The 22,237-nt window shown below is 34.5% G+C and overlaps 1 protein-coding gene across 2 annotated transcripts; it reads right to left on the bottom strand.

The window, feature by feature from the left end:
• Positions 1–1,536: 1,536 nt before the first annotated feature.
• LOC127853055 (mitochondrial tRNA methylthiotransferase CDK5RAP1-like) lies at positions 1,537–22,030 on the bottom strand. 2 transcript variants are annotated; one of them, XM_052387181.1, is made up of 13 exons: positions 21,940–22,030; positions 14,159–14,434; positions 13,202–13,305; positions 12,679–12,820; positions 11,288–11,419; positions 8,926–9,007; positions 8,565–8,685; positions 7,987–8,229; positions 7,368–7,521; positions 6,915–7,045; positions 5,211–5,360; positions 3,546–3,677; positions 1,537–1,752 (listed from the first exon to the last, which is right to left on the bottom strand). In XM_052387181.1, exons 1-13 carry the CDS (start codon positions 21,941–21,943, stop codon positions 1,642–1,644), a joined length of 1,782 nt encoding a protein of 593 aa, XP_052243141.1. In that variant the 5' UTR covers positions 21,944–22,030; the 3' UTR covers positions 1,537–1,641. The 2 variants fall into 2 exon arrangements, with proteins under 2 accessions (XP_052243141.1, XP_052243142.1); XM_052387182.1 differs by lacking the exon at positions 21,940–22,030 and adding an exon at positions 21,754–21,886.
• Between the last annotated feature and the right edge of the window lie 207 nt (positions 22,031–22,237).

Raw genomic sequence — 22,237 nt, forward strand, 5'->3', positions numbered from 1 at the left:
TAATTTCCGCATTAAAGTTAAACGTCGCATAGCATTAATGTACACAGTACATTGTTTATTACATAATTGTACTATGTCATGCGTGCATTGGTTAAAGCTGAAAATTAAGGAACTTTATGCGCGTTTTAACTTAAAACTGTTATAATTATTGACTTCCTAAATATCTACCTGGTTTCTGAGTGAGAGTATTCTAAACATATGGCGTATTTTCTTTTGGGATTTGCTTTAACTAATCTTGAGTCAATTCACCTATTCTAAGCCGATCAATATATCAAATAAAATGAGCAGTTTGGGGTATGCATTTTACGCATTTACAGAGATAGGAGCCGCGTTCTGAGAAAACTGGACTTAATGCATGTGCGTAAAGTGTCGTCCCATATTAGCCTGTGCAGTCCGCACAGGCTAATCAGGTACGACACTTGCCGCTTTTATGGTATTTTTAGCTTCAAGGAAGTCCCTCCTTACCGAAAATCAAGTTTAGGCGGAAAGTGTCGTCCCTCATTAGCCTGTGCAGACTGCACAGGCTAATCTGGGACGACACTTAACGCACATGCATTATGCCCAGTTTTCTCAGAACACGACTGATATGAGGGCCATCGCATGACGAGACGAGTACTACGTCATCACTGAATTTTATGACGACTACCGACTTGTGTGTGTTCATACAAAACATAAAAGCCTATAAATTGATTTTAGCAAACAACTCAGATGTTTTAACACCTTTAAAGATGTTTGTTTCCTAACTTAATTAAGATGTATTGTGTGAAATCCACTGAATTGAGTTATACATTTATTTTTATCCAAATCGACAAATACAAAATGAAGGTTTTCTTCCCATTTTAAACATAATTGACAGTAAACATAGGCAATATTTCACACGCACATTTGTTTTTGTTCATTAATTTCATACTGAATATGTAAGTAATCTATTTGTAATTTTGATATGCGCATTGATCAAAAGGTTGAAATAATGAATGGTTTGACCGGCCAATCAGTCACAAACATAATAATCTTATTCATGTGTTTGTTGAAAATTTATAATAATTACCGAATTATATAGACCTATTCAGTATACATCAATAACGATTATTACTCGCTATTTATACTCGTCTTAAGGGAGCTAATCAGTATATACGTGGCTTATATTACATTAAACAGATGAACACACATAAAAAAGACAGTGTAATACATTAAACGGCGCATTATAAAAGATTTAATTAGCGACATGTTTTTAAATCCATACATATATGGATATTTTTTTAACAGTCGTGCGGACATTCATACAGATGGAAAGACGGACAGTGCGACTGCAACATGCATATATATATATATATTATATATGTATACTGTATCGCAGTATATTGCAAGACGGGATTTGAATTATCATTGCACCCTTACTATTTACCACTGAAAGGTCAACCCATGATCAGGGAACTCAATGCTTGCAACTGATTGATATGTACAATTGCTGGTCTAGGTATGTGCACAAAGTAAACGAGCTTGCTCAGGAAAAGAATGAGCAGTTTAACTAAGTCAGACAATAGGAATGATATATTATTGAAAACCGCAAAAAAAACAATCACACAAAAACGGTGACAAATACTACAGAGATACCACTAATCTACTGGTCAACCATGGTGGTCAGTCTAACTGCGAATGTAATGTCCTTTCAGATGAAGAGTTCTTGAATTCTTTCAATGAAGTCAGGCTGACACAGTCACCAAATAATGTCTGTGCGGTCGAGTCTGTGATCTACAAAAACAGGTAATACAACACATCATATTGGTTTCTGCAAATTAAAACTTAGTATGAATGAGCTACACAAGAATTTTGATCATCAAAGTTGGGGTAAACAAACAAGTTGTATCGATATTTTTTGTAGAACAGAAATCTCAATCTAGTAGTCTATTCATATACAACTATTTATTACAATTGCTTTATTTACTGAAAGTTATGATTGAAGAAGAAAATAAAATGAAGGGCAATAACTCATAAATACATGTTATAAACTCTGCACCTCTTCTCAAAGTCTCCAATCATAACACAAAGCTTTACTGAACAATTCACAAAAAAGCAATGGGCAATAACTCTAAACATCCAGCTTACATAGTTAAGGTTCTTAAACTCTCCACTTCTGCTGAAAGCCTTCTATCAGTCTACCAAGTTTCATTTAAATACCTTTAATACTAAAGGAGCTATACTCTGCACCAGAAAATTGACATAATGGCAATAACTCTGTTAATCCTGATGACAGTTATGGTTCTTATACTCTACACTTAACTTTTTGCATGCTGGGAAATTTGTCGTCTGCTAAAATGTTGTCTGCTGAATTTCTAAAATAAGCATTTTCTTCGATTTTTTTTCAAAGAATACTATCAGAATAGCAAACAGTTTGGATCCTGATGAGACGCCACGTTCTGTGGCGTCTCATCTGGATCCAAACTGTTTGCAAAGGCCTTCAAAATCCGGTTCCAGCGCTGAAAGGGTTAATGCCCTTAATCATCATATTAAAGATTCATTTGAGTTATGCATAGCACAAGAAATGCACTACATAAGAAACAGACAATTCAAGAAATATGAAAATGGTGATAATTCCAACAATACTCTATCAATTTCCTTTATAAATGTCAACAATGTCATTTAAAGAAGTTATGACTTTTGTACTCTTCATTTTTTAATGCTTTCAATCAATATATAACCTTTCCTAGTTATGCTTTGCATGGGAAAGGTGGCAGAATGACAGCTATGCAATAACTATTTGCATCCCTTCTTGACCATAGAAATGACAAATGTAAATTAAAATGGTATTCATACCATATATCCTTTCCTCCACCACAAAAAAGCTGTCTAGCAGAAACTAAAACAAGACTATTGCCAAGCAATATAGTCCCCTACCGGCTCCATCATTGTCAGAAATTCCACCATTATCAGATTTTTTATTTTATTTGTTGCCATAGCAACCAGAATTTTTGACGTAGGAACAAAATGAAATGACGTGCATAATGTCCATATTGTCATCTATCCATGTTTCAAGTTTCATGAAAAAATATTAAGAACTTCTAAAGTTATCGCAGGATCCAGAAAACCACCATTTTCAGCAGTATTTCTAGTCTACTTGTTGCCATAGAAACCAGAATTTTTGACGTAGTAACAAAATGAAATGACGTGCATAATATCCATATTGCCATCTATCCATGTTTCAAGTTTTATGAAAAAATATTAAGAAAGTAAAAATATTTTAAAGTTATCGCAGGATCCAGAAAAGTGTGACTGACTGACAGACAGACAGACAGACAGACAGACAGACAGACAGACAGACAGAGCGCAAACCATAAGTCCCCTCCGGTGAAACCGGTAGGGGACAATAATAAAATACCAAAATATGTAACTTTGTGTGTGTATAGTTATTTTTTATAACTAGTTCACCTTACTGAGATTCTGCGGTATTTCCTATTTCATCACTTGCTAAACAGAAATGATGGATTTATATAGAAAATATTATTTAGAATATACATTTTAGCACATATAACTTAATTTGTACACACCTTAACTACTGCATAGTCCCCGGGAACAGGCGTCTGTACAGTGCTACCATGTGGTACATCAGTAGCAGGAAAGATAACTGCGATTCCAGCTTCATTCTTGCCAAACAGAGTGCCTGGCCCTTTCTTACTCTCCTGAAATGAAACCATCAACATGTACCAATCATGTACATGTAAATGTTTGCCCTTTCCAGCACAGAATTGAATGCCCCACAGACACTGATGCACCAAACCGCATGTTAGGGCACAGACACATCCACAATATACTAATCAGCTTACAAAAGGCCAAAGCCAGTTGAAGTCAAAATTCCTTCCATAACAATCATCTACATATTCAGCTGTGAAAGTTGGTGCACAATCTGCCAAACAATTAGAGGAGTTGAACACACACAAGTTTGGAACTATAAAATATTTAGTTGAAAGAGTTAAAATTCTGCCGACTTGTTGAGGCCAAAACTCTTTTTAATGGTCATCTTTAGTCATCTTTAGTCATTCTACTTTAAAAGTTTGAAAGAGATTCACTAAGTAGCAAAAGATAAGTTCGCCGTGGCGTAATGGAGGTCACAGGCTCGATCCCCACGCGGGCAGCGTTCTCTAGATCTTTCCCAAAGACACCAAGTACTGGTTATAGGCCCAGGAAATGGACTTGAGAGCGTTTCTTTAAGCCGGAGGCTTTCTATGCAATCAAGCTAATATAAATAAGTTTAAACTTAGTAGCTAAAAAGGATATATACTATATATTAAACTGTGGAAAAACAGACAAAGGGCCATAATTCTGGTGAAACTTGTTACAGCAAATACTCCTTTCTTAACAATCATCTTCATATCAAGTCATTCAAGTGTGAAAAAGTGAGCGTTATTCACCCAGGTGTTAAAAAGGAGAATAAAGGAACTTAATAGTCTATGGTGGAAAAACAGACCATAATACAGCAAATTTTTTTTGTCAAAGTCAAAATTCTTGTCTATAAAAAAAATCAAAATTCCAGTCTATAAGATCATCTACACATTAAGGTCATTCAGCTATAAATTTTCAGCTAGATCGATCCAAATATTTAGGAGTTGAAAACACAAATTAGAGACTAAACGAACCACAGACCATACAATTGGGACCAGATTTTCGGACTATACTGACAATATTTGTGGACCATATGGACCATGTCTGAAAAAATATCAATCTTCTATCAATGTAATATTTTATTATTAAACTTAATAAAATCTTTTAAGTTGCTGTACTAACGTGACCCTTTTGTGTAAAATACTTCTTTAAATATGAACCACAAGCGTCAGGTGACTGCATCTATTTTAATTTTGGGACATCCCCAAATACTTTTAAGGATCATCTGCACATTCATCTGTGAAAGTTTATGGGAGATTCTCCCAGTTATTCAACAGCAGTTAAAACCACAAACTTCCAGACAGAAATGTGCAACGCTTCATGCCCCCCTTCCCCTGCCCCTCCCTACTCTGAAGGTGCATATAAATGGTTGCCTGCCCTTACAAACATATAATGGCTTGCATACTGATTGTATGTATCCTTTACGAAGTCACACACAAAAAACAGTTAAAATCTGTAGACGAATATTTTTTGCTAAAATGGTTAATGCAGCTGTAATTTAAGTGAAAACTAATTAACGATTACATCTCCCTACTGGCCTACTCCCTACTTACCCCCTCTACAAGAACCAGGTGGTGGTGACCTCTCTGTGCCATGTTTGCCTGCCCCGCCCCCTCCCTGAACACCTGCAGCAGTTCCTGGTAACGGCGACCCTTTACATCCTCTGGAACATCATCCTGCAGGCGGTGGTATGCATGTGTCTTCTGCAATATGCACACATTTCTCGTACAATCAAAAAGAAACTTCTTTACCATGGGAAAATTGCCTTTATACAATTTATATACATATTTACCTTTGTAAATGGAAATTGTTCAGTCTTTAATTTCAAATACATGGAAATAAAACATTATAAGTAATACTTACACTTTTACAAAAAACAAGTTTAAAAGAGTCTGTAGAACATGGATGCCCCACATTCTTGTCTGACAACTCCACTCATCGGTATGTTCAAAAAAAGAGAGAATTAAACAAGATGTGTTTGTGAAACACAATGTCCCCATATATTTGACCTTTACCTTTCACCACTCAAAATGTGCAGCTCCATGAGATACACATGCATGCCAAATATCAAGTTGCTATCTTCGTTATTGCAAAAGTGTACATTAAATAAGCTGATTAAGACCCATATATTTTACCTTTGACCTTGAAGGATGACATTGACCTTGACCTTTCACCACTCAAAACATGCAGCTCCATGAGATACACATGCATGCCAAATATCAAGTTGCTATCTTCAGTTATGGCAAATGTTAAAGTTTAACAAAACAAACAAACAAACCAACAAAGCAACAGACAGGGCAAAAACAATATGTCCCCCACTATAATGGTGGGGGATGTAGGTGTGCAAGATCACACCCTGGTTACCCTGTGCAAGTTCACACGCTGGTTACCATGTGCAAGTTCACACGCTGGTTACCATGTGCAAGTTCACACGCTGGTCACCATGTGCAAGATCACACCATGGTTACCATGTTCGTAAAGTTTCAGCCCAAAAGCAGCAATACTTTTTGAGTTAAGTGCATCACAAGTTAGAAACGATATTTGTTGCTATATAAAAGGTTATAACTATGATTGTATAGAAAAATACCATAACAAAAATACTGATGAGGGACCCTTTACAATCTAGTCAATGTGTTTGCCAAGTTTCAGGCCTCTACAGCTCTCTCTGGCAAATAGGCAATACAAATGTATTGTTTGTGTATACAAAGAGGCCACAACTCCTGTTGTGACACAAGATCCGAAATATTGACAGGCACAACTTAAAATACTGGTTGACATGGGTGTAAAGTTTCAGCAATCTAGCAGCAATACTTTTATGAGATATGAGACATTTTTCTGCAAAAATATCTGATTCTAAAATTTGAGGAGTAAAACTTCAGATGCTTGCTGACATTTTTGCAATGTTTCATCCCTCTAGCACCAGCAATTTTTTATTATGTTCCACACTCATAAAAGTGGGATAGATGATAGAACGGAAAGATAGATGGACGTGAGAAAATGTGCCCTTCCACCCTTCACCCCTCATAAAGTGGGAGCATCAAAATGCTTTACACAAGTATATAAAGTGTGAGAAAATGTTTAAGTTTCTATATGCATAAACAAGTCTTAAGATATACAAAAACTAAAAATAAGTAACAGTCCTATGAACCCCATCCTGCAATGACTGTATCAGGTTAGCTGATAATTGGAAGTTATTCCACAATATCTTGAACTATATTATCCACTAAAAACTCATGGCGATTAAAACCTTGACTCACCTCTCTCATACTGTAAGGGTAGGCAAACACCATAGTGTAGCCAATATCCCTCACCAAGGCTAGTGTTTCCTGGTGACCGGTTTCCGTCTCACCACAGAAGCCACTGATGAAGTCACTAGTCAATGCAACATCTGCCGGGCATAAAATAAATGAGGGTTTAACATTTTCAACTTAGAAGCAAAGTGAAAATGGCTATGTGCAAACAGCATTAAAACAGATCAGCCTGCAAGTAACTCGCATTCTGTTCAGGTTTAATGCTGTTTGCTGCTCATCAGTATCTTAGATTTGAAGTTGAAGCCTTAAAAACTTGAATCTAGTAAGAAAGGTCTAAAATTCAATTTAACTTTTTAAGGGACTACAAATGCGAAAAGAATAACAAGTCTTCTGGGGCTATTAGTCAAATGGAATATTGTCACTGCACTCAATAAATAACTACTCCACATGTGCCCCTACCCGGCAGTATCTCCCTGACTCTGGCAACCAGGTCTCTGTAAGCCTCCACAGTGTACCCCCGCCTCATGGCCGCTAGCACGGTGTTGTTACCAGACTGGGCCGGCAGGTGAAGCTGATTACAGATGTTGTCACGGTCACGTATCAGCTCCAATACCTGCAAGGTTGAACATGCAGACATCAGTCCTTATTATACATATTATACATTTTGTTGGGAAAAGCTTAAACATATACCAATATATTGTTAAAAGATTATTTCCCATTGGTTTAAAATCATGAGCATTACCATGTGTGTTTTAAGAATCACAAACAATAAGTTTGTGTTCTTTTGAATAAAAATGTTTTACTGTTAAGAATATGATGTCTGAGTGCGATGATTGGATATTGGTTCAGGCTCCTTTTAATATGAATGACATGTTGTGAAAATGTATATTAGGGAACAGGTATTAATAAATATCAAAATAGGCAACGTGAATTATTGTCACGACCAATATATCCTCAATTTAAGTATATAAGGCCCCTGCTTAACCATGGATTCAATATAATCAATATTGTTTAAAATGACACTATTATGAGTTATACATGCGAGTTTTTACAATTCTGTACAAGTAAATGATAGTACCTCATCTGGGAAGTCTTTGGGATGCGGTGAAGTAAATCTTATCCTCATGTCAGGGTCTATGCGGGATACTTTGTCAAGGAGGTCAGCAAACCTCCGTCCCCCCGACCGGGCCTTGTACACGGTCAGAAACCCCTCCCTGAGTGGGGTGGGCGGGGCAGGGTCTGGTACACCATAGAACTGGGATTCAGAGAGGTCACGGTAGCTGTTCACATTCTGTCCCAGCAGGATCACTTCTCTGACACCCTGAAAAACACCATTTGAGTACAGAGCACATGCACAAGGGTGGTATTCACTAAGGAATCTAATTTATTCTTATAAAAAGTACACATGTACATTGTATATTTAAACAAGGATATTTTCTTGCATCAAAATCTCTGATGATCTTTGAAAGCATAATAATTATATTACAAATTCCAGCTACTTATTTTTACTTAAAACTATTTTAATTGATACTTTCATTTTATTATAGAATTTTCCCAATTCATATTTCTCATATAAGAATAATTTAAGTTTGACAATATCTTTCTTTATCTTGGCTATGTAGGAGTCTTCTGGTCAACTTCTCTCCATGTACATACCTGATCTGAAAGCATCTTTATCTCATCCATGATGGAGTCTATAGGTCGACTCCTCTCTCTGCCCCGTGTGAAGGGCACAATACAGTAGGCACACATGTTGTCACAGCCTCGCATGATAGACCTACATATAAAACATTACCATACCAATGATTTGCCATGATAAAAAGCACAATGAATTTCATTTAAAAAAACACAACATGTTGGTCTTGTTAGCTTTATATAAAAACTTACATACCATATGATTTAAGCCATACATTTACATCTCATCTGGCACAACAAGATGCAACACATTCACATGAGCAGACAGATTGAGACTTAAAGTCATAATTCAGTAATACTTTTATTAAGATATCCAACTCACACATAGGCGCTCACTGCTCCCTCGTTGAGCCTTACTGGCATCACATCAGCGTAAGTCTCCTCTAGTGATAGCAGCACATTCACTGCAATAATACATGTCTACTTACATTCAGTACTGCAACACATATTTCCACTTACATTAAGTACAGCAATACACGTGTCCCCTTATATGAAGTATTGCAACACACACACATCCACTTTTATTAAGTACTGCAACAAACATGTCCCCATATATTAGGTACTGCAATACATATGTCCACTTATATTAAGTACAGCAATACACAAGTCCCCTTATATTTAGAAAAATGTGAATGTAGTGAATCACAATGCTATCGATATAACATTATTTTAATTAAACTGTTAATTGAAGCACGTTTTGTTTAGGACATTTGTTGTTTTTGTTGTATTACCACAAGTGGTTATGGAAAAAATATTTTCACAAGTGGAGGTAAGCCACTTGGGTGTAAAAATATTTTTTCTATGACAACAAGAGAAATGATAATAAAATCATTTACCAAATAATTGTTTTTATCTAATACTTAAAGACAATTCACAACTACTTGTGAGTAGTGTATGAGTGAAAGAATTAAAAATGTGTGCATTTGTCGCATCTTACTAATAGTTTTGTTTATTGATTCATGTTTTGCTTGAAAAACAAATGTTTGAAAATATTCTTATACATCTACATTTCTTAATTACATTAACGGCCACTGTTATTATTGGGAAAATATAGTATTTTTTGTTACACTTCAAATACTGTGAAAAATAAGTGTTACATTTTCCCTAAGAATGATATTTCTTCCACTAATGAAATTGAAATAGATCACTTATAGCATATAATAAATAATATAACACCTCAGAGATATTGGTCCTTCTATATCTATACAACCGGTTTCAGTCTGTAAAATGCGATAGAGAAACCTAAGAGTATATGGACCGGTCACTATTTTTTGTATATGGACCGTTCGGGGTTACACACCACTAAATGTACACTGTGTTGAAGCGTTTTATTGAACAGCATTGCCACTATTTCAGCTTTAACAAGAGTAAAAAAAACAACTTAAATTAGAATAAACGACAAGCTTACCTCAATGCGAATGTTAATCCAATGTTTATAATAATTAAGTCGAAACGATATTCACTTCCATTTTCTATTCTTCAATCCCTTTATCGAAACTTATTATAAATCACACTATTTTATTGTATTCCTATGGAAGTTTACATTATGTATGATAAACACACAATCCGAAATATGTTTTGCATTCGTTCGATGCCTTAAACAAATAACTAACTGTTAATTTTTTTTAAACAACACGTCCGACATGTCCATAATATCCAGATAATCTAGGCTTAGCTCCAACTTGAATGTTTCGTCAGAGAAACTACGTCACACGATATATGTCATCGTTTGCGCATTTAGTTGCACGAAAAATAAAAGAACGGAAAGATGGTATAACACTGTACAATGATACAGGGGACACTTTTCGGTGTTATATAAGAAATAGTAAACTCCACTTCGGTCCCAATGGCATTATAGTTACCAGCCAGGCAGCCAAAAACTGTATATGGACCTCAGCCTACGGCTTCGGTCCATATACGGTTTGTGGCTGCCTGGCTGGTCACTATAATGCCATAGGGACCTCAGTGGGGTTTACTATTTCTTAATTATATATTGTTATACATGTCCATGTATATTTATGCATATTTATATAAACATGATTATGGTTAACTTTTTTACTTTAAAGAAATATAATACATCTGTATAATTATGGAGTTAAATACATTCTAGTTCAACATGTAGTATGAAACAAAAGACCACAAGCTATCTGTCAATCAAACTTAAAAAATTAGCCAGTCTTTTCCAAATTATAAAGAGCAGGGTTCTCAGCTTTTTGCATGAACATAATTCCCTGATTTTTTCCCTGATGGAAAATTAAAATTCCAGGATCGCAATTTCGACCTATTTCTTGTTATAATTATAATTGTATCACAGCTGCTATATAAACAGAGAGAAAGATAGGTATTTACTAATAGTACACTAAGCTACATGTATACTACAAAGCCACCATAGCCATGCAGAGGAATCCATTTGATGTTTTAATTGTATGGACTTTTCGACACAAGTCGGGAAAGTCTGACCAAACAAAATTCCCTGACTGGAAAAAGTGAGTCTTTTTCCAGGTTTTCCCTGATTTCCAAGTTTATGGCTGGGAACCCTGAAGAGAGTCATGGTAATGGAATTTGTGTACGATGAATAAATAAGTGGGCAGAGTAATTTATTATTTGGGGACTGGTTAACAGGATATAATAAGCAACATGAAATGAAGTACATTCTGAATTGGATACCATTAGAATGGACCCACCTGCGGTCTGCTGATTGTGAGTGATGGCTAGGAGGCGTGGCAGGTCCCTGTAGGCGTCTGGTCCGCACACTAGATCCACGACTCCCTTCTCACGCTCCAGGATCTGAGACTTCAGCCTCTCTGCCATGCAGCCTGTGACAGGGAACACTAGGATTACTATTAAATATAGGTATGTTTATTAAGCAAACCAAAGAAAACCTAAACCTTGAGTCTTGGTTGGTGGTATATGTGTTTATATCCTGTTAATCAACTTGTATTCAACACTGGTTGTGACACCTTATGTACCAGTCCTTTTATGTACATTCTCTAAACATGATTAAAGAAGGAAATAAGGAAATAATCTGATTATTTTTACAGTTTGAAAATGACGGTCATTCTCTCTTCTCTTCAAAGTATCACATTTCAATTATACAATAGGAAATACAAACATTTTAGACTTAGTCAGGATAAGATAGAGACAAATGGATTTTTATCATTTACTTCAATTTAAGGTAAGAATGGAATACGGACAAAACCCCTCCCGGACAAAAACCCTCCCGTCATTTTCATAGGGGGCGGACAAAAACCCTCAGAAGAATAATAAGAATATGAATCATTTATTACTACTGGGGCTAATAAATTACACTAAGACACTCACTGACACTTACACAATCTGGCAAAAAATATAATCTATGGCAATATATAAGTCTAAATTTATACATAATATGACACAAAATACATTTCATTAATAACACACATTCATATTAAACCATATATTATTTATCTCTATATATTATATATACATATGTATGGTACATAAAGTGTCAGATAGTGGTACATAAAGGGGTGGTACATAAACGGACTGGTACATAAGGTGTGACATTCTTCAACACTTACCTGGTATTCTATTTATTAAATTACTCTCTTAAAATGTTTTCTTTGTTTTGAAAACAAATAGTTGCACTTGCAATAAAATCACAATAAATATGAAATAATGTTATGCAAATAAACACAAATATTCTTCATGCGAAAGCTTTATTGTGGCAAGAAATAACTTAAGGTGAACATTTTCTCTTTTTTTGTCCATTCTGGCCTAGAAACTGTCAATACATTGCAAGCATATTCCTCTCTCAGGCTGCCAAGAGCAGACATGACACATTTGCAATCATAAATGATAAGGTAAAAAAAGCAACAACAAAAAACAAAACCAAGACTGTTTTGTGATGACTATTTCCCCCAAACGCTAATGGAATACATTTTAGGTTACCACATATATGTCACACATATACCCACCCAGAATGTGTCATACAGAAACCCACAATATATGTGTCATACAGAAACCCATTTAGTATGTGCCACACATAAATCCACCCAGTATGTGTCTGAACTGGCTTACACACACGGAAACTCACCGAGTATGCCAATCTTGAGCCTGTGTCCCCCTTTCTTCAGTGGCAGTGTCCTCTTCAGTCGGGCCAGGTAGTGCAGCTTGTTCCAGATCTTCTGTTCTGCCCCCTCCCTGATGGCGCATGTCATCACCAGTACAATGGCGGCCTGACCAGTTGACACATGCTTAGTCATATTTCATGCAGTAAGAAGGCCAGTATTCATCATCTTATTCTTTTTCTCAACTATAAAGTATTGACTTAAACTGAAGAAATCTAAATGTTTGCAGGCCATGAAGGGCGCTTACGTCATAAGGGTCACTAATATATTATTTATATATAGTGTAAAGTAAAACTCAACAATAAAGAATATTGAAAACATTACATTTTTAAGAATAGTCTTACACAGAAACTTAAGCCTAAGAAATGTTTGGTGAATATGTGCCTACAAGTAGTAGGTGGCCTCAATTTCTGGAATTCTCTAACAAAACATTTCAGATTAACAATTGCATTCCTTTTTAAAACCATGAACAAAACACTTAGGTTGCACCTCTTTTATATCTGTAGTCCTCTCGAATCCTTTACTCTGCAGTACTGACCATGCTATTTCTGTATCTGAGGTGTTCATCTGGCACCCATGTACATCAAAATACACTGAAATGTTGATTGTATTTTTTTTACATGTAACATTTATACTTCCTATTTGTTTTAAAGAAAATAATGTCTTTTATTAAAGTCTCTATAACGCTCAAAATCAACGAAAATTTCGTAAAGTATTTCGTAACATAAAGTTAACACCTAAACAATCAGTGTTCCTTATAGCAACAGCCACAATTTCAATGCTAGATGTGGTATGATTACACAGATTTTTTTAGATACAAAATGCTCGTTTTTATTTATTTGTGACCACAATAAATTCCATGTTAATTTTCTGCGATTATATCTATTGATACATGTACGACACACCAACACTAAAATGGTACCATGTTAAAATCATAATCAAAACTAGCATTTTGTATCCACAAACATCTATTTTACCAGACCACATCTGGCGTTGAAATTTCGACAATGGCCATAAGGAACAATGATTTTTAACTGTTTAGCTTTATTTTACGAAACATTGTACGAAATTTTCGTTGATTTTGATTAGTAATGTTACTTCAAGAAATCACAAACAAGCAATTATCATGATATTATTACAATAATAATCTGTTACTTAAATCATTTGTGTACTGAAGTGGTTTATAATTATTCTTTATATGTTGTTAGGGCTTCTTTATTATAAAAAAGGACCCTTTCAAATAAACCGTAGTCATAAAATTTATATAAAAACTCCTACCCATATATGTAATTTGGCATGGGCCTACTATTAAGTGACCCCTTAAATCAGTTCCGGGGGCCCCTAGATTTTTTGAGAAAATGTGTATGATATGTCCTTTGTCCAAAAATAATTGAAAGAATGAAGGTAGGCAACCATGGCGAAATGTTAGTATCTATCCGTTTCTACCTTTCCTGCCTCTGCCCTGCAAGTCAGACTCATCAATGAAGGGAACATCAGAGACCAGATCATGTTTCTGTGACTGAGGCCTGGTCTTATATATAGACATGAAGTGTTCCAAAGAGGGACCGTCCCTGACACTTGTTTTCGCAGGTTTGCCATCTGATGAGCTTCTTTTCTGAACATCATTATAGAAACTTCCAACTGCACACAGGTTGTTCCTTTTACCAGATGCCAATGTGTTTGAGCAGGTCTTGAAGACCAGTCTACACAACTTTTCCAATCCTGAAATAGCACAAATATCTGTCTAATAGCAGGGCTCAACATTAACCTAGAAACCAACTTAGTACTTAGAAAATCTACTTGCCCTGAACGTAAAGCCACTTGCCCAAAAATGAAATATCACATTAACTGTAAACGTCATATTTTTTTAATAAAGATCAAAATGATACACCACAAAACTTTTTTTATTTTTGCACATTTAACAAAATGATTGCAGCAATTTAACTCTAATTAAAGTCTAAATTTAATGCTCTTTGTTGTTTTTTGCACTTGCCTGGGTGGACAACTAGATTAAACAAGAGATGTGTTCGTCAGAAACACAATGCCCCCTATTGCGCCACTTTGAGATAAAAATTATTTTTGTACCTTTGACCTTGAAGGATGACCTTGACCTTGAACTTCCACCACTCAAAATTTGCAGCTTCATCAGAACGCCGCTTTGATTTTTTTTTGACCTTTGACCTTGAAGGATGACCTTGACCTTGAACTTCCACCACTCAAAATGTGCAGCTTCATGAGATACACATGCATGCCAAATATAAAGTTTCTACATGTATCTTCAATAATGCAAAAGTTATGGACAACGTTAAAGTGTTTTTTTTCAGACGGACGGACAGACTGACATACACACATACTGACATACTGACTGATGGACAGTTCAACTGCTATATGCCACCCTACCAGGGGCATAAAAAATAACTTGCCGGACCCAACTTTTACTTGCCAGGGGCAATAGGACAACTGTAAATGTTGAGCCCTGAATAGTATACAGATTTATGCCAACTGCTTTATGGTATCACAGTGATCAGTCCACAGTGAGCCTTTAGTTAAGATTGGTTCCGTATCATGGCAGTATATGTATCACACATGCACTATACATCATTACAATAGTCTCAAAAGAAATGTGTACAGCTATCAAACCCCAAATGCATGCATTTTTTTATCCAAACATCAAATACTAGCAAATAAACCCATAAAACTATGTATCATTAATATACTACATGTAATTAATATACTAATATTTAAAAAAAACAAAAAAAACATAATAACGCCTTTAAGCCATCCATTGAGAATTTTTAGCTTCCATTGGGAATGGGGCCAATTACTGGACCCGATTTTGAATGAAAACAATCACTGTAATTTATGAATGAATGAGCTAAAAATATAACGCAAATACATTTAAAACGCTGTCTTGTGACTTGGACTCAATCATCCGCGTTATTTTGGAGTTACAATGTAACACTTTTGACTAACTTTTTAAAAAGTTACGTTCATTTGTTGATATTCGTAATTCAAAATCAGAGATATAATAAAGCCATTGAATTGTGGTTAATTTAAAGTTAAACAAAAACAAGAGGGCCCGAAAGGCCCAAAGTCGCTCACCTGAGATAACAAGATATTATCGGGACAAATCTTCTGACCAAGTTTCATGAAGATCGGAAAATAAATGTGGCCTCTAGAATGTTAACAAGGTTTTACTATAGCCATATAAGGAAAAATGCCCCGCCCCCTGGCAGCCATGTTTTTCAACCAACCGGCATCATTTTGAACTTATCCAAGATATTATCGGGATGAATCTTTTGACCAAGTTTCATGAAGATCGGACAGTAAATGTGGCCTCTAGAGTGTTAACAAGATTTTAGTAAAGCCATTTAAGGAAAAATGCCCCGCCCCTTGGAAGCCATTTTTTTCAAGCAAACATAATTATTTTCTAACTCATCCAAGATATCATTGAGACCAATCTTCTGACCAAAATTCATGAAGATTGGACAATAAATGTGGCCTCTAGAGTGTTAACAAGGTTTTACTATAGCCATATGAGGAAAAATGCCCCGCCCCCTGGCGGCCATGTTTTTCAACCAACCGGCATCATTTTTAAATTTGTCCAAAATATTATTGGGATGAATCTTCTGACCAAGTTTCATTAAGATTGGACAATAAATGTGGCCTCTAGAGTGTTAACAAGATTTTACTATAGCCATATATAGCCATATAAGGAAAAATGCCCCGCCCCTTGGCAGCCATGTTTTTCACGCAAAGGTTACCATTTTTGAAGTCATCAAAGATATCAGTGGGACAAATCTTCTGGGCAAGTTTCATGAAGATCGGAAAATAAATGTGGCCTCTAGAGTGTTAACAAGGTTTTACTATAGCCATATTAGGTAAAATGCCCCGCCCCCTGGCTGCCATGTTTTTCAACCAACTGGCACCATTTTAAACTCATCCAAGATATTATTGGGATGAATCTTCTGACCAAGTTTCATGAAGATCAGACAATAAATGTGGCCTCTAGAGTGTTAACAAGATTTTACTATAGCCATATAAGGAAAAATGCCCCGCCCCTTGGCAGCCATGTTTTTTCAAGCAAACGTAACCATTTCCGAAATCATCAAAGATATCATTGAAACCAATCTTCTGACTAAATTTCATGAAGATTGGACAATAAATGTGGCCTCTAGAGAGTGAACAAGGCAAATGTTGACATTGCACAACGGACAACGCACGACGGACAACGCACAATGTACGTACGACCGACAAAAGGCGATCACAAAAGCTCACCATGAGCACGTTGTGCTCAGGTGAGCTAAAAACATGTATCCTACCGCAACCCATATTCGAAGACACCTAAATTCGATGATGTTCGATCTATTTATATTGATTAAATGGATGATTATTGTCTTCGAATCATTTCAAAGTAATACAGCAGAGTTTAAAATTTTTATTTTGTGCTATTAAACATTTCATTATTTCTTTCATTATTTGCTAAATACAGTCGATTGGTGTATAGCGGATTTTATTGAGTAACGGATAGGTTAAACGTTTTTTGCAAAATACTTTTATTTATGTTAAGATTTATAGTTTTCTATGAATTGAATACAAAAAGCCTATTGACCTAAGTCGATTCATGTTTTTGTTGACGTGTGTCAATGTTTACAACTGTTTCTTTTTTCGAAAGCAAAACAATTAGGTCACGTTATGTACACACCGTTTTTGTGACGACAGGAAAAGTGCAGACGAATGGTTTCTTGAATTTTGCAGATTTTGTTAGGTAAACATAATGTTCATTGATGTAATATTTTAGTATTATGTGTCCTTTACAAAAGTAAGAATGCTCAGAAACCAAATTGATGCGTATCATATAAAGTAAGCATGAAAGCTGCAACTCGGGATTTAGTGAATAACGGACATGCGGTGACTTATATTCAGGAATGACGGGATTGTCTCAAAATAAATATAAACTCAATTGAAGTTGTCCAATACACATGTGGTTAGCGTATGGCTATGATATTAATTAGTGAAAACATAATTTTTTAATGAAAAATAATCAAATTATAACGAAAAATCGATGTCTCTGAAAACATATTTTTCACTGTCAAATCTATATATATATGACAAGGAATTTAACTCAAAATGACCCGAATATAGGGTGCATCGCTTTGAACAGCCATTACTTCATCAATTGTGCAGCGATTTCCATGAACTTGGTCTTTTTAAACGCAGAAATGAATTTACTTTCTGGAAATGTACATATATTGCAATTATTTTTTACAAATGCTGTGTCAAATTTCAAGAAATAACACGATACCCATGTAATCCGATAAAGACCTAAGCGATCCGGTAATGGCTGAATCAGTGTACCATGAAATTCGTGCTGTAAACAAATAATATTTTTTTCTGAAATTTAAAACTGCTGGCATGTTTCAATAGGAAAAACATGTGTCTATCAAGGTTTAATGGTTTAATTACTGAATGCATGGTGTTTAATTTGAAATGAGACTCGGAGTCCTTAGCTATCCGTTATACACCAATCAACTGTATTGCTTCATGTAACAGTTACATCGTCGAATTTGGGTCACACTGGGATATTACCAACATAGCGTTGAAACTACAAATCTAAAGCCTGCATAATGTAGTGGTAGCACCTTATCTTTTGCTTAAAAAGGTCCCTGGGTTCCAATCTCAGGGCATGCCCTTTTTTTAGTTTATATTGATATAAAAAATAATAATTAAAACTATTCCAAATATTATAGCTTCGCTATTCAACTTATTATGATATTTTTACGAAGAAAAAACAACACGAACATATGGGTGTACGGTCTTTTCTCCCCCTTGGGCATTTCTCCCCCTAGTCTTTTCACCTCATAATACCCTAGTCTTTTCTCCTCCCAGCATATTTCATACTGGGGGATTAATCTGCTACTTTTAACACCTCGATTGATATACTTGATTAGTCACTGATTGAATTATCAATGTTATTTCAATCAGTGATCAATCAAGCTCATCAGAGAAAGGAAGTTTATCATTGCTTCATTTTCATTAATTGACAATGAAATAGATTGAGTGTGTTTATGTCATTTCAACATTATAATGTTAAATTTATTTAAACAGTCTTTATTTGAAATTTAGTTTTATTATGTTGTATCTTTTTTTAACATTTTAATAGACTTGTTAGCCAATACTTAAAAATTATTAACAATAAAGTAACTAAGAATTATATTTCAAAATAAATCAATACATTAATTTGAATTAAGTATGTACATTTATGTTAAGCATATTCTAAGCTACTTTTTATTATGCCAAAGAATTTATGCACAAAATGAAAAAAGTTACTAGATTATTCAAGTGAATAATTTTTATTAAGTTAAACTGTTAAAGATTTAGATCACACAATAAATGATAGAAATTGAAATAAATTGCTAAAATAAGTGTGTGATTTAAATGTGTAGCAACCCAAATGTTGAATATTGATTATTAATTTTGAATTAAATATAAATATTTCCAAACTGTTAAATATAAATTTAAAAATGATCATGAAGCAATGAAAGTCAAATCAAAACTAACTTTTCATGACATTGGGACTGGGTAGGATATGGACAGGATGTGGAAATGGTCAGGTAGTGAATCCCTAAGACATTCTTGTGAAAAATTCTTGCTTTATTACATGGGTGGAATGTGTCATTCTTTGGAATGTATCATCCTTGTTTATTTGAAAGAATGTGCCAATCAACATCTTAGCTCATTTTAACTGATCATTAAACAGAAACACAACAGAATTACAAATTAATTAATTTTATTTTATTTCAAATTATCATTTTTTATTCATAATATGGTATACAGCAAAAACAATGTTTAGTTTTGAAAAACATTTAATGAAAGTTTAAATATATTTTAAACATAAACAGAAACACAACACAATTATAAATTATTTTATTTTATTTCAAATCATCAATTTTTACTCATAATATTATGGTATACCTCAAAAATAATTTTTAGTTTTGTGAAACAGTTAATGAAATTTTAAATATTTGTACCCTTTTTATATTATTTAATTATCAACCAACAATGTTCCAGATCAATCATACATGTTATAATTTAATTAAATTGTGTCTTATATAACTAGACATCAAACAGTTCAATCAGTCTGAAGTACATATAAACATATTGAGAAGGTGTGAAAAACAACATCTTTTGATCATTTCATAAATATTCAAGAATAATTCACAATTAATTTTTATTTGTTTAAATCAACTTTTAAATCAACTTAAAATAATATGTCGCTATATTACTATTTCTTTCATAGTCTTATAGACTTCAGGGGTTTTGTTTAAAAAAAGGGGAAGACGCTGGACGCTGGGTGAAAGGGGAAAATAGAGTGCGAAAGAGACATATTTGGGGAAAAAATTAAAACTGTTTTAACCAATGTCTATATTATATATATATATATATATATATATATATATATATATATATATATATATATATATATATATATATATATATATATATATACTATCAACTGGTTTATATTTCTTTTAATGACAACAAAGGCATATCGCATATCATAACATAACATACAGGTTTCAATATAGCAATAATGATTATGGTACTTGTCGAAGTGCAAACATAAGTTATTTTATACATGTTCATTTAAGAGTGGTGTGGATTGTCCCAAATTTTAAATCCTGAAAATTAGGCTGGTGGTCTTGGAATCGCAGCCGTGGGAACCCATAAGAAATAAAGGGCAAAGTCCCCCACCCCACCCAGAGCCCTTACTAATTGTTCATTTTTATAGTATTTCCAATTGCAATTTCAGGTAAATACAATTCGAAATAGTATAAACCACACCACCCGTATCACCACATGTGTATTTGTCATTCTATGTTTTCTATAAAGAACTTCGAAAATAAATTATAATCAACGAAAAAAAATGTATCCAAAAACGACCGTCCGAAAAATTGTGTGTCTTTGGAAATGAAATAAAATGTAAATATCGTTTGACTGCAGACAATGAAAACCAGTTACCTAGCAAATACTTACTTAATATACAATTTTATTGACATATTGCTTTACAATAGCATAGTTTGTAGGTAAAAAACAACTTGTCACCTTTTAATTTCAAACTATAACCGGCAAAAACTGAGAAAGGTGTTACATCATCGACATAGAACTAATTATTTAATTATCATCCTTTAATTCAGATCGATAATACGTACAAAGGTGTATAAGTGATCAGCTTAGAAATTATTTATTTATTGTTACGCTTCTTTTTCATTTGTTTATCTTGAAAAACGATGATTGCCATCGGCCGCTATATTGTTGGCAGACGACAATATAAACTGTGTATTCCATGTAAACAGTGTCTGCGCATGAATCACCCATTATTTGACTTCAATTACAGCAAGGTCAAGTGATGGCTTATGTTCTGGTGCAGACCGGTTTTCATTTATTGTTCAAATTGCGAACAATTTCATTGAAACAATGAGCTTTTGTTACGATAGATAATTAAACAATCAAATTTAACAACATTCGATTGAAAGCTGAAATAAATGCTAAAAAAGATATGTTTTGGTGAAAAATTATATCCTTGGAGGGGAAATTGTATTTTGAGGGGAAAAAATTCTGGAAGGGGAAGACGCCGACTATCGGCGTCACTTTCTTAGTAAAAAAAAACCCTGGACTTACAACAAAATTTAATTAAAAATAACACTACTCACTGATTAATATATATTATATATATATATATATATACTAAAATGCTCCTTCATTAACCATTCTTCAATCACATACTTCATTTTCTCCTACCTAAATATACAGATAATAAAAAAAAAAAATGTTGGGAGGAGAAAAGACTAGGGTTTGGGAGGAGAAAAGACCAGGGGAGAAACGTCCAGGGGGGAGAAAAGACCGGAAATCAACATATGTGAACAAGTCCCTTTAACTTTAAGTCCCTAGGTGTAGTTGCAATAATCCAACTCCCAGCTATGATGAGCTGTACGTATGTACCCATAAAAGCTCAGAGCATTCAAGAAGAACTACAGTACCCTAGCAGGTGTTGATGATGCGCTACTTTCATCATCTCTAGTCTAAACTGAAATTCCCCTGTCGATTAAAACGCATCTGTATTGCAGTGATACCAGGGCCAATGCTCTTGTTAAAAAAGGCTTATACACAACCTAAATCATTCACAAATAAAAACGTTTTCCATTTCAAACCAACATGCAATTTACCCATAATTTATCCGAACAACAGTGACACTTTCATTGTGGCACAATGGCATTGATCTCAAAGGTAAGCAACTGTAAAATATTTACATTTCAGGTTACATTACACTAAACCTTTTTGTATCCGTCCTTGGTCCATCGAATGAATTGCCTTTTTCTAAAAGCTGCGTTTCTCTTCTGGCATTCACAATATTTTATAGTCGCACAGCAAGTAAATGCACATGACAGCCGCCGCTATCTATTTCCTTAAATAGACAAGCTACTCAGAGTATTGACTTACATTTCACACCTGTAGTTGAACTGT

The sequence above is a fragment of the Dreissena polymorpha genome, chromosome 12, assembly GCF_020536995.1.
Source record: "Dreissena polymorpha isolate Duluth1 chromosome 12, UMN_Dpol_1.0, whole genome shotgun sequence".
Lineage (NCBI taxonomy): Eukaryota > Metazoa > Mollusca > Bivalvia > Myida > Dreissenidae > Dreissena > Dreissena polymorpha.